At 49.6% G+C, this 14,943-nt stretch overlaps 3 protein-coding genes across 21 annotated transcripts in view; 1 reads left to right on the top strand and 2 right to left on the bottom strand.

Moving 5' to 3' along the window:
• Positions 1-3,352, bottom strand: part of PRUNE1 (prune exopolyphosphatase 1) — a 20,046-nt gene extending 16,694 nt beyond the window's left edge. For 3 of the 6 annotated variants that reach the window (XM_069541665.1, XM_069541685.1, XM_069541676.1), the window contains exons 1-2: positions 2,945-3,347; positions 1,554-2,715 (exon numbers count right to left, since the gene is read on the bottom strand). Coding sequence is in view for 2 of the 6 variants with exons in the window: in XM_069541645.1 (XP_069397746.1) it covers positions 1,813-1,995 (183 nt within the window). In the remaining 4 variants the exon portion in view is untranslated. Of the gene's footprint in view, positions 1-1,553; positions 2,716-2,944 lie in introns of all 6 variants that reach the window. The other 3 variants (XM_069541645.1, XM_069541691.1, XM_069541655.1) reach the window with 2 other exon arrangements.
• The window catches only part of MINDY1 (MINDY lysine 48 deubiquitinase 1), a 14,540-nt gene continuing 1,349 nt past the window's right edge, over positions 1,753-14,943 (top strand). The window contains exons 1-11 of one of the 14 annotated variants that reach the window (XM_069541616.1): positions 1,753-1,922; positions 3,596-3,675; positions 5,606-6,415; positions 6,983-7,040; positions 7,434-7,498; positions 8,282-8,440; positions 8,778-8,880; positions 9,787-9,929; positions 10,928-11,119; positions 11,447-11,599; positions 11,874-12,421. In XM_069541616.1, the coding sequence (XP_069397717.1) occupies positions 5,963-6,415; positions 6,983-7,040; positions 7,434-7,498; positions 8,282-8,440; positions 8,778-8,880; positions 9,787-9,929; positions 10,928-11,119; positions 11,447-11,599; positions 11,874-11,954 (1,407 nt within the window). In that variant the 5' untranslated portion in view covers positions 1,753-1,922; positions 3,596-3,675; positions 5,606-5,962 and the 3' untranslated portion in view covers positions 11,955-12,421. Of the gene's footprint in view, positions 1,923-2,498; positions 3,545-3,595; positions 3,676-5,584; positions 6,416-6,982; positions 7,041-7,433; positions 7,499-8,281; positions 8,441-8,777; positions 8,881-9,786; positions 9,930-10,927; positions 11,120-11,446; positions 11,600-11,873; positions 12,422-14,643; positions 14,913-14,943 lie in introns of those variants that run through there. The other 13 variants (XM_069541615.1, XR_011246790.1, XM_069603797.1 and 10 more) reach the window with 13 other exon arrangements.
• The window catches only part of ANXA9 (annexin A9), an 18,975-nt gene continuing 16,932 nt past the window's right edge, over positions 12,901-14,943 (bottom strand). Inside the window, exons 15-16 of the mRNA XM_069541793.1 lie at positions 13,632-13,754; positions 12,901-13,406 (exon numbers count right to left, since the gene is read on the bottom strand). Coding sequence (XP_069397894.1) covers positions 13,344-13,406; positions 13,632-13,754 — 186 coding nt within the window. The 3' untranslated portion in view covers positions 12,901-13,343. The remainder of the gene's footprint in view (positions 13,407-13,631; positions 13,755-14,943) is intronic.

Below are 14,943 nucleotides of genomic sequence, written 5' to 3'. Positions count from 1 at the left end.
AGTCAGGATATCAGCAATACTGAAAAAATCGTGTTTTTCGGCTTCATATTCCTGAGGAAGACATACTCTTAACCTGGGACACTTCTGGAGAGTAGACACTGTAGAATAGAGGCATGCAACGAAATGCTATATGGTAAAGTTTCAGGTTCAAAGACTCTTTATCAAATGGTGAAAAAGACTGGTTATTTGGGTCATTAGGGAAAAATCCAACTTCTTGGCCCTTGGAATGGTGCCAAAAAGCCTCTATATTAGTCTTTAATGAGTTCCCTGTGGTGGAAATCAGAGGTAACCAAAATGAATTGGTCCCAGATTGTCTTATACATTAAAATGACCTTCCCAAATTTGCATTTCACAAGGAAAAATGTAGTGTAATTGGTTTTACACTAATTGAACTTCACTCCTACTCTTTGTTTTCGGCCATGCCACACAACACATGGGATCTTATTTCCCCCACTAGGGATCAAAACTGCACCCCCTGCATTGGAAGGGTAGAGTCTTAACCACCGGACTGCCAGGCAAGTCCAGAACTTCACTCCCATTCTTCAGGTGAGGACATTCCTTTATGACAGCAGCTGATTCTGCAGGAGGAATTAGGTGACTTTTAGGATTTGTTACAGACCAGAATCTTATTTCCCAGGTGAATTTGTCAAGTTTAAGATACTTTAAAAGGAAGCAGAGTCAACCATCTGTCAAGGTTTCTCCAAGAGTAGTATAACTTGAAGCAGGGGGGCCAGGTGACCTCCTGGAGCCTCTCTCTGGCCCGTTGTTTGCTGCTAATTGGAATAGCGACCTAACGTTGCACGACCAGTCAGCAAGGCTGGGAGACTCCAACTGGCTCAGAGAGTACCAAAAATAAGCCACAAAGCATTCAGGAGTCATGCATATAGTTTTGATTCCAAACATACTTTGTGCTTATCCCCATCCAGGTCGCGGATTTTTATGTAATTTGTGTGTGTTAAAGTCAAGGAGGTAAACTGGAGGCAAAGGAATGCAAGACTGTCGGTCAACAGACCTGCCTGATGTACTGTGTGTGTTTTCCTTAAAAACAGATTTAAAGTGTAACACCATGACCACCTTTAACTTAGAAGGAGTTAGGCCCGTCAGACAAAAACCGCCGTTCAGAGGCAACAAAGCCGTGGGCACAGGTTCCCTCGTACCCCCGGGGTTCACCTGGAGGCCAGGGCGCCAGCAAGGCCTCGTGAACGGAGAACTGAAAGAGGGGCAGGGAGGAGGGAACAAATACACCTCGCGGCCGGCACAGCCCGGGTCCCATTGACGGAACTAACCCAGCGACACCGAGCAGGGGCTCAGAGGCAGGACCCGGCCCCACGATTCCGCCTCCCCGCTCTCGAGCAGACCCCAAAGGCTGGAGCCCCTAAGTGAGCATGCATTCCCACTCTCAAAGGCTAGGTTCTCCTTCCTCCCTCCTCAGATTTCCAAGCCCCCAACCCACAATTTCGCACACAAACCCTCGGTGCTCCCCAGAGCCCACATCTTCGTCCTTCCTGGATCCCAGGATCCATTCCTTACGATAACAAACAGGGGTCCCTTACCTGCAGAGCAGCTCGACAACCCTGCAAGTAGTTCTCCATGGTGAAGCCCAACGTGTTGCCGCCGCCCCTCGCCGCTGAGAGGTTAACCGGCGAATGCGCCCCGCCCCGGACTCAGGGGCTTGCGGCGAGTCGGGAGGCGGGACTCGAACCCGCCACAAGGCGATTCACCCCGGGAGGAAGTGCGTAACAGGGCGCCCCGGGAGCCCGACGATGCCCCGCCCCCAGCGGCGGAGGCCAAGTTCTGCGCCCAGAGACTCACGGGAGGCGCGAAGTGGAGCGTGGTGCGGTGGCATCCTGGGAAATGTAGTCCCGCAGCTCCGCTATGGTTTCCCCAAGAATTGCGGGAAGGAGAATTATCTGAGTTTACAAGTATGTATGAGTCATATAATCTATCTTTGTGGCTTCTGAACTTTCCCTCTTGAGTCAGGCTAAGTCTTTCCATAAATTATATCGACCACCTGGTTGACATCTAAAATTCCACTGGGCAAAAACAACTCTTCATCTTCCTTGAATTCTCTTCTTTACCAAATTGACCAATTATGTGGTCTTCCTTGTTATAAAAAAACTTTAATAATCTCTGACCCCTCTTCTTTACTTAACACCTAACAGTCTCTTGCCAACTCCTGATGCTTCTTTTACAACTCTGTAACCTGTTGGCAAATGTCTCATTCTTCCCCGGTCTGTTGTAACCTGGGATCTATACTCCCTGCCTCCCCAATTGTTCCAACTCCCCTTTCAGCCTGCAGAGTTGCTTGAAGTTTCATCCTGCCGTAGCCCTGTGAGTAGAGCTTAGAAGGCCTTTCAGAACGTAGAGTTGGGTTCCAACCTCCTTTAACTGCCACCTTCCAGCCCCAGAGTAGTGCAGAGTACTGCAAGTATATGTACTCTCATCATCAAAGGTTCCCTCAGTTATGAATCCGTCCCTTTTTTATTTTCTGCCGCCAGCATCACACCAGTTTTTCCTCCTCACCAAGCTAGGAATTGAGAGGAAGTGATGGATGAGAAGCTGAGGCCTGAGGGATAACAAGGACCAGAGCACAGAGATATGGGATCCCCTGCGTGCTCAGCTACTTTTCTGCTTGCTGCACTCTTCCCGGAGCCCGCTGCTTTTTCCGCACCTTCTGCATTACCAGGGTGCAGCCCAACCGGTTTCATTTCTTAACTAAAAAAAAAAAGAAAGAAAGAAAGAAAAAATAACGCAGTAAGGACTTCGAAAAGATCAGGATTTTTTTCCCTTTAAATGAATAAATATGAAAATATCAGGCTCTTTGGCCCTGTTTTAGTGGAGGCACGGCAGAGGATTGCCGCACCCAGGGAGATCCAACAAGCTTCTGCTGTCCAGCCCTGCTCCTCCCAGCGCAGCCAGGGCCCTTGCTCTTCCCTATTCTCACCAGAGAGGCACAAGTGCTCCATCCCTTCCAGCGGCAGGCGGAGAGAAGAGAAAGGGTCTGTTGTTTTTCTCTCCTTGTTTCTCTCGCTCACTGCTGATCACCAAGCTGCTGACCAGGTCAGAAAGCCCGAATGGAAATCCGCCAGTGCCAGGCAGGCTCCTCCTCCTTCGGGGAGCTTGTCCTTGACTGATTTTTCTTTGTCCCGATGGGGAAAAAAGAGAGAGGGAGAAAGAAAAAAGAAAAACCACAAACTTCCTTTGAAAACCAGCGCTTGTAGACCGGGCCTGGAGCGCGCGCCCTAGACGCGGCGACTCAGAAATCCTGAAGACGCTCTGAGCTGTCTGGGCGCACCTGGGCTGCACCCCTGCCTGCCTGCACCCTTCTCCAGGGCCCCCCGGTCGTGGGCGTGAGCCCGGAAGTAGCCGCGAGCCAGCCGGGACCGCCGCTCGTAAACCTGGGGAAACCAGTGTAGACTCTGGCGTTGACAGCTGGGAGGCGGCCGGGACTGTGGCGGCGCCCCTCTCTGAGCCCACCTCCCTCACCGCAGTCCCGACGTTGAACCCTCCTTCTAAGTCCTGGAACAGCCCCCACTTCTTTAAGGTAAAAGCAGTCTTAACCATTTCCTTCACCTTTTTTCCTTTTCCTCTCTAGCTTTGGGGAGGTGACTCTGCCTATCCTCCCACCCCGGGTCTCTGTAAGTCTGGGTTTCTAGAGGCGCTCGGGCAGAATGAGTAAGTATAAGAAACGCTACCTTTCCCCCGTGTAATTACACCTGCCTCCTCTCCCTTGCTAGCAAGTAGACAGGGCACTGTGGTGGACATATTCTGAGGGGAAAATCTAAACCTTTAGTTGCCTGAAGATTTGGGTCAGAGTGAGAACCCTGCGCTCTTGAAGGGAGAGTAAAGTTCCTGCGGGTGGGAGGGGAGGGACGTGTCTTCTTGAAGCTACAGACCTGATTCCTGTGATTCTTCCAGCCAGTTTATTGCCACTGGCTAGGGAGGAGCAGGGGCTGTTTTACCTCCCCTATCCGCCACCAGAGGATGATTCCAGAAAGCCTAGGACTTAGTTAAGAGGGGAAGAATGAATTCCTTGTTTGTTTAAGTACCTGTGAGTCTCAGTAAAGCTCTTGAGTACTCCATGCTCACTCCACCGGTGTGCACCATGTAGCCTGGAACCCTTCCGTTACACTTCCTCCCCTCTTCTGAAGGATTAGCCCACTTAGCTTTTAACCCAGTTTCTCTGAGACCCAGCTTCCTCTGGTAGTCCAGTTCTGGGTTCTTTTGGCTCACTGGACTGCCCAGCCCCCGCTTAATTATAGATCATTTCTGGCATTTGGATAGAAAAGATAAGAAGTAAGCCCTGTTTTTCTCCAAGCTTTTAAAAAATTGTCCCAGGCTCTGCTTTCTGCTTCTGAGGCTCATTCTAAATGTCATTTGGGAAGGAAGGAAAAGAGGAGAGAGATTTTTTTTTTAAAAAGGTATAAGGCCTGAGTACCCAAATTTTGCTACTCAGATTCTAAATTAATCACATGGAAATGAGATACAGCTAGCATAGATTATATTTGAATCAGAAGGATGATCAATTTGGGTGACTAGTCTTATTTCCATGACTTTTACATTGCTCAACTTCACCTCCGAGGCTTTACCTTAGCCCTAAATCCTATCTGATTGCGAAAGGAAGCATAGTCTCAGGTTAGGAGGAAGCAAGAGAAAAGATTTCTAACAAGTTTATTTCTCCACCTTTCTCACCCTGACCAAGGTGGAGAGGGGAGCAAGGAGGTTGAAGGGAGATATTTTCCAGGAGGCAGAGTTTGTGGCTTTTTATCATCTATCCATGGTGTTAATTAAATGTCATGCTTAGTGCCGGGAGAGAGCAGGTTAAACAGGTCCAGAGTTGACATTTAAAATAACCTAGATGGGAATAGATTGAAAGAACATTTGCACAGATAGGTGAATGTAGAGGGAGTAATTTTTTTTAATGTAAATCAATAATCAGTATTTTCATATTCCATGTAGTAAGCAAGGGAGTACTGGGTTTGAGCAGTTTTCAGAGCATAGAGGAACTGATAAGTTGCTATCCCAACTCCAGCTGGCAAGAGAATGGGGCTGGGGGTGGGGTGGGACAGGTTGTACCTCTAATCTGAAATTACTTATCAGAACCCATCTCTGTTTCAAGTCACCTTGCTTGTATTTCCCCTCTCCAGCCTACAGGAAGCTCCTCCCAGGACCTTTTGTTGTGGTTTGTAATTGTAAAGCTGGAATTGTAAAGGTGGAGTCCTTCAAGGAGAAAGACTTCTTTCTTACCAGTGTTTCCCCTTTAGGAGTATGATACTGACTCTTTTTCTTCACCCCAAGCGCTGTTTAGCTCTTTGGCCTTGGGATGAAGCAGAGAAAACAGGGCCCTAAAGATATAAGCCCTGTGTACTCAGGATGTTCCCTGCAGAGTCAAGGGCAGAGGTGGGGGATGAGGCAGAGGATTTACCCTCATTCCAGCTATGGTGGGTTTTACTGACATAATGCTTACTTCAAGGTTAGCTAAAGATCACTGTATTAAGATCACTGTCGGTATTGTATGAACATTTCTTTCTCCATCTCTTTTCCTTCTTTCTCCTTTTGCTCTCCCTTTCTATCTTGTCTTCAGTCCTTGTCGTTTCTGTTTCAGGAAAGCTGATGCCACCCAATGTCTTCAATCCCACCAGAATTATCCCTTCCAAACCTTCGAGTCCTGTACCCTCTTTGGTCCCATCTGGTCACCGCAAGTTAGAGGTGACAGCTCGGCCTGGGACCCTTCTGTTTAACCTAAAACTGTACTGCCCGTAGCCTGGAGTGGCTGAACAGACGCTCAGCAAGCCTTCTGCACTACATTCCTTTTCCGAGATTTTTCTGGGTCTGTTTACTTTTCAGCCCAATGATTTCCTTCTTATTGGATCCGTCTCCCTTTTGCTTATCAAGCTTAGAGTAAGGTCAGTCTCTGAGGACAGTAAAGTCCTTTGGTGCCCTCAGTCAGCCCTTCCTGACCATGGAGCACCATCAGCCTGAGCATCCAGCCCCCAGTGAGGCCAGGACTGCAGAAACAGTCAGCCCGGAAAACCACAAGGCCTTGTCAGAACCCAAAGAGCACCCTCAGGACAAGGATGCCAAAGAGGCGGACGGGGCAGCTGGAGAGCAGGAGCCAGTAGACCAAGCTTCACTGCCAGCCCAAGGCCAGGATGATTTCAAGTTCCCTCCACCAGATGCTAGCTCAAGCCAGCCAGGGCCAGCCCAAGAGACTCCACCTGAGTCAGAGACAGCGGAGGCCTGCTTCAGGCTCCAGGAGCTTCCCCAGGCCCCTAGGGCCCGACAGCCTGAGCTAGACTTCTACTGTGTCAAGTGGATCCCCTGGAAAGGAGAACAGACACCTATCATCACCCAGAGCGCCAACGGCCCTTGCCCTCTCATCGCCATTGCAAACATCCTTTTTCTTCAGTGGAAGGTAAGAGGGAGTTTGGATGGAGTCTTAGAAAATGTTGATCATTCTGCTTTTCTCAAACCTGTCAAACTTTCCAGGTTTTTCTTCCTTTATCTCCAGGTTGAACAAATGAGATCAGATATTTGCAAAAACAAGACAATTATCTGTCCTACTCCTGCATCTTCCACTGTCTAGCAAATGGGAATGGCTTGCAGTTCTTCCCATTCAGTCCCTTGCTCCAGTTGCAAGCCGTTTTTGCCCACCACACCTGACTGTTGGATAAGCCCTGCCCTCATCCCTCCTTTCTCTGGGTTCCTCCTTCAGTGCTCCATGAAGGAAAGCACACACCTGGCTCACTTTTTTTTTTTTTAATTTAATTTATTAATTTTTGGCTGTGCTGCGTCTTCGTTGCTGCACACAGGCTTTCTCTAGCTGTGGCCGAGTGGGGGCTACTCCTTGTTGTGGTGCATGGGCTTGTGCCACATGGCATGTGGAATATTCCCAGACCAGGGATCGAACTTTGTCCTCTGCATTGGCAAGCAGATTCTTTACCAATGACTGGCCAACTCTTTGATCTCTCCTTGCCTCCAGGTAAAGCTGCCACCTCAGAAGGAAGTGATCACGTCTGACGAGCTCATGGCCCATCTTGGTGAGTGACTGGGCCTTCAAGAGGAATTACCTGAAAGGTTCCAGTGCTATCTACTGAACCAGAAATCCAGAGTATTGAGGGACTCTTCATCCGGGGATCTTATGTGGCAGGGAGGGTAAAGGTCTATAGGGTTTCTCTGCAAGGCTGGGGAATGAAAAGCAAAAGTCAGGGTGTCAGGAGTCCTGGGTCGTCACCCTCGTTCTTCCCTTAGCTTTCACATGTGACCTTGAGTGGATCCTTCACCTTTTTTGGCCTTTCTTCCTCTGAGAAACGAAGGCCCTTTGCAACTCTGAAAATCTGTTGTTCTGTGATATTACCTCTGTTTTCTTAGAGAAGAGGAAGCAGCTTTTGGGACAGTGGTGGGGTAAGCTGATAAGGAATCCTGTCTTGTAGGAGACTGCCTTCTGTCCATCAAACCTCAGGAAAAGTCAGAGGGACTTCAGCTTAATTTTCAGCAGGTGAGGTGAAAGGTCTGTGAACTGGGGGGTTGCAGGTTCGTAAGGGGCACCCAGGCTATTAAGAGAAGCCTTTCTGATGCTTCTCAAGAGGGTTCTTTGAACCATCATTTCTTTCTGCAGGAGGGAGAGAGTGTGTCTGTCTTAGAAAATATGTTCATTTACATAAGATAAAGAAGGATTGAGAAAAGGGAGGACTTTCCACTGTAAGAGGAAACCAGGGGGGAAGAGCAACAAGATTAAATTTTTTTTTTTCCTGGAGGTAGGAGTGGAACAAGAAGAGGGAAGGCTAGAATATCCATCATTTTCTTTTCCTACCAGTTTTATTGATATATAATTGACATATAATACTGTGTAAGGTTTATTTTTTCATTTCATTTTATTTTTTAAATTGAAGTATAGTTGATTTACAATACTGTGTCAGTTTCAGGTGTATAGTGTGGTGATTCAGTATTTTTGCAGATTAAATTCTGTAATAAGTTATTATAAGATACTGGGTATCTTATAATTAGATTGGCTGGGTATATGGGACTTCCCTGGTGGTTCAGTGATTGAGACTCTGTGCTTCCAATGCAGGGGGCATGGGTTTGATCCCTGATTGGGGAACTAAGATCCTGCGTGCCTCTCAGCCAATAAACAAATAAATAAATAAATAATTTGTTAAAAAGATACTGGGGATAATTCCATGTGCTATGCAGTATATCCTTGTTGCTTATCTATAACACTAAGTTTAAAATGCGCAGTGTGCTGATTTGACCTAGCCATCGTTCTCTCTCCCATCCCCAGAATGTGGACGACGCGATGACGGTGCTGCCTAAACTGGCCACAGGTCTGGATGTCAACGTGCGCTTCACAGGTGTCTCTGATTTTGAGTATACACCTGAGTGCAGTGTCTTTGACCTCCTTGGCATACCTCTGTACCATGGCTGGCTTGTTGATCCACAGGTGAGGGCGGAAGGGCCCACATGAGACTCAGCCGGCTCAAGCTGAGAGAGAAGCAAAATTTTGTGGGGTTAGGGTTAGGGAGGTAGGGAGTAGATTGGCTAGGGAGGGGATTGGGGTTTCAAGGTTGGATTCAGTGTGGAATTCCTTTAGTTTTTAACTTTTGGGGGTAACATTCAAACACAAGCAAGCAATATGAAAATGGGTCAGTTCTTTAGACATCAAAAGTTTCAGGAAGCTTTTGTCATAGGGTTGCAATCCTTGTGGGCTTGGTTCATTTCCTTCCTAAAAAAAAGCTCTCCATTTTGGGGGGTACCACCCCACCCCACTGCCCATGCAGAGTCCTGAGGCTGTGAGTGCAGTCGGGAAGCTGAGCTACAACCAGCTGGTGGAGAAGATCATCACCTGCAAGCACTCCAGTGACACCAACCTCGTGACGGAAGGTGACATTCCTCCCTTCTCCTCGGCAATCTTTTGTGGAGGGAATGGTGGCTGCTGAGGTTTAGTGTTTATCGTCTGTCTTTCCACCACCATGTCCCATGAGAATGTAGGCACCATGAGCAGGAGTTTGGGGAGCTGTGTGTTTCGTTCACTGATGTATCCCCCAGTACCTAGTGCAGTGCCTGGTTGCTCCGTTAGCATCTGTTTATTTATTTGGCTGAGTCTTAGTTGTGACATGTGGGATATTTTTTTAGTGGCAGCATGGGCTTCCCAGGTGGTTCAGTGGGTAAAGAATCTGCCTGCAGTGCAGGACATGCAAGAGACTCAGGTTTGATCCTTGGGTTGGGAAGATCCCCAGGAGGAAGGGCATGGCAATCCACTCCAGTATTTTTGCCTGGAGAATCCCCATGGACAGAGGAGCCTGGCGGGCTACAGTCCATAGGGTTGCGGAGAGTAGGACACGAGTGAAGCGACCTAGCATGCGTGTACTCCTGAGTCTTTCTCTCTCATTTTTAAAAAATAATTATTTATTTATCTGTGGAGGGTCTTAGTTGCGGCATGTGGGATCTAGTTCTCTGACCTGGGCCCCCTGCATTAGGAGCATAGAGTCTTAGCCACTGGCCCACCAGGGAAGTCCCCACCTGCGTCTCTTAGTTGTGGTGTTTGGAATCTAGTTCCCTGACCAAGAATCGAATCCAGGCTCCCTGAATTGGGAGCTCGGAGTCTTAGCCACTGGCCCACCAGGGAAGTTCAGCATCTGTTGAATGGATGAATATAACCAGGCTTCAAGGAAGGGATTGCCCAAGATGGGACTGATCTCTAGAGCTTTGATAGGGGCTCTCTGGATGATCCTCCTGTGGACTTTGGATTTGAGTCTCCTGTCTCTCTTTTCTTGTCCTTGCCGCCAGGCCTGATTGCAGAGCAGTTCCTGGAGACCACTGCTGCCCAGCTGACCTACCATGGTCTATGTGAGCTAACAGCAGCTGCCAAGGAGGGCGAACTTAGCGTCTTTTTCCGCAACAACCATTTCAGCACTATGACTAAGCATAAGGTGATGCGGGTTTGGAGGTGGGAGGTTGGAGTGCTGTCTATTTCCTCATGCCTATTTCTTCTGGGTCAGTATTTTGGTCAGGACAAGGCAGATTAAGCTGTGGTAACAAATGACCCCTAAAATCCCTGTGGTTCACCATGACGAAGGTTTGTTTCTCATTCATGTTGCATGTCCACTGTGGGTTGGCCACAGTTCTGTCCCACATCATCTTCAGTCTGGGGCCCTGGCTGACAAAACAGCCTTTCTCTGGAACACGGGAGAGCGAGAGGGACACACCATGCACAGTGTTGGCTCTGCTACCATCTCACTGGCCAGAGCGAGACGTAAGGAGTGAGCTTGCCATCAGTGGGCCAAGAAAGTGCACGTCGTCTCCCAGGAAGGGGCAGTGGTAGTTTGGAACAATACTATAGTTTTCCAAGGCTTCCCTCGTGGCTCAGACTGTAAAGAATCTGCCTGTAGTGCAAGAGACCCGGGCTTGATTCCTGGGTTGGGAAGATCCTCTGGAGAATAGAATGGCAACCCATTCCTGTATTCCTGCTTAGAGAATTCCATGGAAAGAGGAGCCTGGTGGGCTACAGTCTATGGGGTTGCAAAGAGTCGAACACGAGCGAGCGACTAACACACATAGTTTTCCAAAGCTAGAAATTGTCTAAGCGTTCTAGGAATTGAGTAGAGGAGGGAAAGATCTTTGGCTCTTAAAGGATTTATCCTCATAGGCATCCCGTGAGCCTAGAGAACCTCGGGAAGGAGGGTAGGAAGACTGCCGTCCCGAGGACTCCATGCTTGACTGCAGTGACTGCCACACTCACACGCCACTGAGCATGCACTCAGACAGCCCTTCTGCCCAGAGCCATGTGTACCTAGCGAAAGATGCACGCACTCACACTGACACGTCTCAACTAGCGTGCCGACCAGTCTCACGGGCTCTGCGCCGCTCAGCTCGCTTCCGCCGTGAGCCGCCGCCCATCCCACCCGCGTATGTGTTCTCTCCCGCACAGGGCCACTTGTACCTGCTGGTCACTGACCAGGGCTTTCTACAGGAGGAGCAAGTGGTGTGGGAGAGCCTGCACAATGTGGACGGAGACAGCTGTTTCTGTGACTCTGACTTTCACCTCAGTCACTCCCCAGGCAAGGGACCCGGGCCAGGAGGTGGGAGTGGCTCCCCAGAAAAGCAGCAGCAGGTGGACCAGGTGTGTGGGGCCTTGGGGGCCGGGGTGGGGTGCAGAGCGCATGTCTGCCTCGGAGAGCTTTGTGCCCAAGGCGGGCCGCCTGTATCTTATCATCTAGAGACTGTAACTTATGACACCCGGGCCCCTCTCTGGTCTCTGTGAACCATCTCTGCGCTTGGTGTGTGTTCTCTGGCATCACAGATAAAATACGCAGCTGTGTGTTTCTCTCTGGAGAAGGGGCATTGGGAGGATAAGGAAAGGCTGAGCTGGTTTGGAAGCCTAAGCCCAGCCTGACCAGTCCCCTGCCCCAGCCTCCCTCACCGCCCTTGTTCTTGCCCCTTTCTCTAGGACTACCTGATCGCCTTGTCCCTGCAGCAGCAGCAGCCCCCGCCCCAGGGCACGTCGGGTCTGAGCGACTTGGAACTGGCCCAGCAGCTTCAGCAAGAGGAGTACCAGCAGCACAGAGTGGCCCAGCCCCCTGCGCGGGCCCCATCACCGCAGGTGGGCCTGCTCCTCCTTGCTCTTAGTGCTGCCCCTCCAGCGTCCCTGCATCCCCAGCGTGCTGCTCCGGCTTCCCCTGATCCAGAATTTTGTTATTCCCACCGCATCTCTTCAAGGTTTCCCTCGGGGCCCTTCTGTCTGTCCCTCTGCCCTGGGTCCCCTGCTGTCTTTCTCTCCCCACAGCCCCTCCCAGTCCTGACCCCGCTTCCATCTAGAGTCCCTGTCCTGTGTTCCGCCATGGTCGATGGGTGACCAGCTGTTAAATCTGACGCAGGGGAGAGGAGCCGCATCTGGACGCCCAGCTGCTGAGCGTCGGCAAAGGCCGAAGCAAGAGTCCGACTGTGTCCTCCTGTAGTCCTGCCCGGGCCCGGCTGCCTTGCCTCCGCTTTCAGAGGCGAGGGCTTATTTGCTTACTCCCCCTCAACTTGAGATATGCAGGGTAACTTATTTATGGGATATTGGGGATCAGAGCAGGCAGTGAATGCTAAGGTCAGACTTGGTGACCTCTTTGCCCTCGTGTGCTGCCTCCTCTTCCTCCCAACCATCCAGGGCAACATTGGAGTTGATGGGGTGAGGATTTCTGATTCCTAACTCTTTTCCCCCAGAATAGTCACATTAATGTACAGACTCAGGCTCCAGGGTGAAGTCCCCGTCTGTCTAGAATCCATCTCCCCTACTTCTCACCCCTGACTGGCTGGGTCATCCTATATGCCCATCCGAATCCATCCATCCATCCGTTTGTTTCAGGTTTTGATTTGGGTTTCTATCTCTATTATTTGTAATGCCTTCCTGGGAATTTGGAAATAAAACTTCTTTCCTGAAGTCTGCTGTTTGCCTTACCCTGTAGCTATGCCGTTAAGTATTTGACCCAGTTGAGGAATGCAAACCGTGGCGGGGGGTGGGGGTGCAGGGATGGTAAAGAGGCTAGAGGGGGTGGCCTGTCATTTCTAACAGAGCCAGCAGGGGGAGGCAAAAGTCCGCTTTGTCCTTTTTTTTTTTTCATGTGGATGTTGCTGTTTACCAACTTCAGTGTTCTTGCTTGGAGAATTCCACGGACAGAGAGCCTGGCAGGCTACAGTCCATAGGGTCACAAAGTGTCAGACACGACTGAAGCGATTCAGCATGCACATGTGTTGTTTAGTTGTTAAGTCATGTTCACCTCTTGCCACACTGTGGACTGTAGCCCACCAGGTTCCTCGTGGTTCCTGGTTCTCACTTATTTTGCCTGAAATTTCCTGGGGAAGAGAGAATAATAGGGGTGAGGGGGATGCACAGAGGAGGCAGGTTGTTGACAACTGCAGTTTAGAGCCTCAAACAGAACTCCTGTTGAATACCCAAGTGCACATCAAAGGCACCTCCAACTTCAAGGCCTCCTCCCAGCCAGTGTCCTGCTCCACCCAAACTTCAATCAGGGAACACAAATGACAGAGAAGTTTGCCAAAAGAAATCAAGCATCAGCGAGATGTTCTGGCCAGAGTTCAGGAAGAATGAATAGGACAGAAACTATCCAAGTGACCTCGTTTTGCACACCCAGGACAGAGCTAGGGGACCCAGGTGCAGACATCACTTTGAGATGAGAGAAGTGAAGGAATTTAAAAGAAACTTTGAGTTCTGGCCTCAACAAGAAGCTGGAACATGTGGTGCTCAGTGAGGGGTCATCTTATTTGGAGGCCCAGCTGGTCTCCTGCAGGCTCAGCCAAACAAGAGAACCTCAGATCCTTGAGCGTCACGCGGGGATGAGGTCTTAAAGGTCTTCCGCCCTGCACAGGGCTAGTAGGGCTGACCGGCAGTCCCCTTTCACTGCATCCTGCAGACAGAAAGTCAGATGTTAGAAAGGCCTGCCACCATCATGGCTCAGGCACTCTGTTCTCTCCCTCGCACTGGTCCAGAGCTTGTTTGGTTTCTAGAGTTCTGCACTAAATTAACCAGAGACCCAGGAGTTCTCCAGGCCATGAATATGCTCCACTGTATGCAGGGTGGAGGTAAAGGATAAAGCTCTGGGGCTCCAGGTTAAGAACCAGCCAAGCCTCACCTGGAGGGAAGAGTAGAGGGACTTGCCAAATTTCTTTCTGAACTCGGCTCGGATGCTTAGAAGATCAGTCTCACTTCGAGAAATAAGGATGCGCATCAGTGCTTGGTAATTGGGTTCAGTCTCCTGGTAGAGGAAGAAACAGAATGGGGATGTGGTGGTAAGCAAGTTCTCACAGGGCAGGGTTTGGGCCACACGGTGGATTATTCTAGCGAGTGCTGGTGAGGAGAGAGTCAAGGAAAAGAGAAATAGACACTATCTAGGGCCAAACATTATCTGTGTCCATCCTCAAGGGAGATGACGTGGCAGGAAAAATCAGTTGCTGTGGGGAATATTTACAGCAATATCACTCATTCCTTCCACATCTTTTCTGCCCTTGCCATTAGCTTAGAGTCTCACTCCAAGAGCAAGGACTCAAGAAAGGATAGGGATGTGCTACCTGTGAAGACTTACAGCATGATAGTCAAGAGACCGTTAACAGGGAATGTCTAAGGAGGACATTCACCCTATCCCTAAACTGTCATCGGTTTCTCCTGGTTAGACCCCTGAGGTTCAGCATCATTCTCTTTCTCTTGTACCTGCAATGGGCCTCTTGCCTTTTGGTTAAAGACAGTAATGGAGGGTTCAGTTTAGAAATAATAGAGGTACATGTGTGCATGTGTGCTAAGTCGCTTCAGTAGTGTCCGACTCTGCGCAGCCCTATAGACTGTAGCCTGCCAGGCTCTTCTGTCCATGGTATTCTCCAGGCAAGAATACTGCAGTGGGGCACCATTTCTTTCTTCAGGGCAGGGGTCAAACCCACTGTCCCTTATGTCTCCTGCATTGGCAGGTGGGTTCTTTACCACTAGCGCCACTTGTGAAGTGAAAGTCGCTCAAGCGTGTCTGACTCTTTGTGACCCCATGGACTATACAATCCATGGAATTCTCCAGGCCAGAATACTGGAGAGGGGAGCCTTTCCCTTCTCCAGGGGATCTTCCCAACCCAGCGATCGAACCCAGGTCTTTCACATTGCAGGCAAATTCTTTACCAGCTGAGCCACAAGGGAAGCCCAAGAATACTGGAGTGAGTAGCCTATCCCTTCTGCAGGACATCTTCCCGACCCAGGAATCGAACTGGGGTCTCCTACATTGCAGGCGGATTCTTAACCAACTGAGCTGTCAGGGAAGCCCCAATAGAGGTATAGTACATCATCAAATCAGGAGCTATAACTGATTATAATAATGTTATCATGAGAGATTTCTAAATAAAGTACTTTGGTTGCAAAAATCCTGTTTGTGTCACGAGCTGGGTACTGCTGCTGTCACCATTTTCTAA

This window comes from Ovis canadensis, chromosome 1 (assembly GCF_042477335.2).
Source record: "Ovis canadensis isolate MfBH-ARS-UI-01 breed Bighorn chromosome 1, ARS-UI_OviCan_v2, whole genome shotgun sequence".
Lineage (NCBI taxonomy): Eukaryota > Metazoa > Chordata > Mammalia > Artiodactyla > Bovidae > Ovis > Ovis canadensis.
The sequence above is the reverse complement of the archived record's forward strand: the minus strand, read 5'-3'. Positions and strand labels throughout refer to the sequence as shown.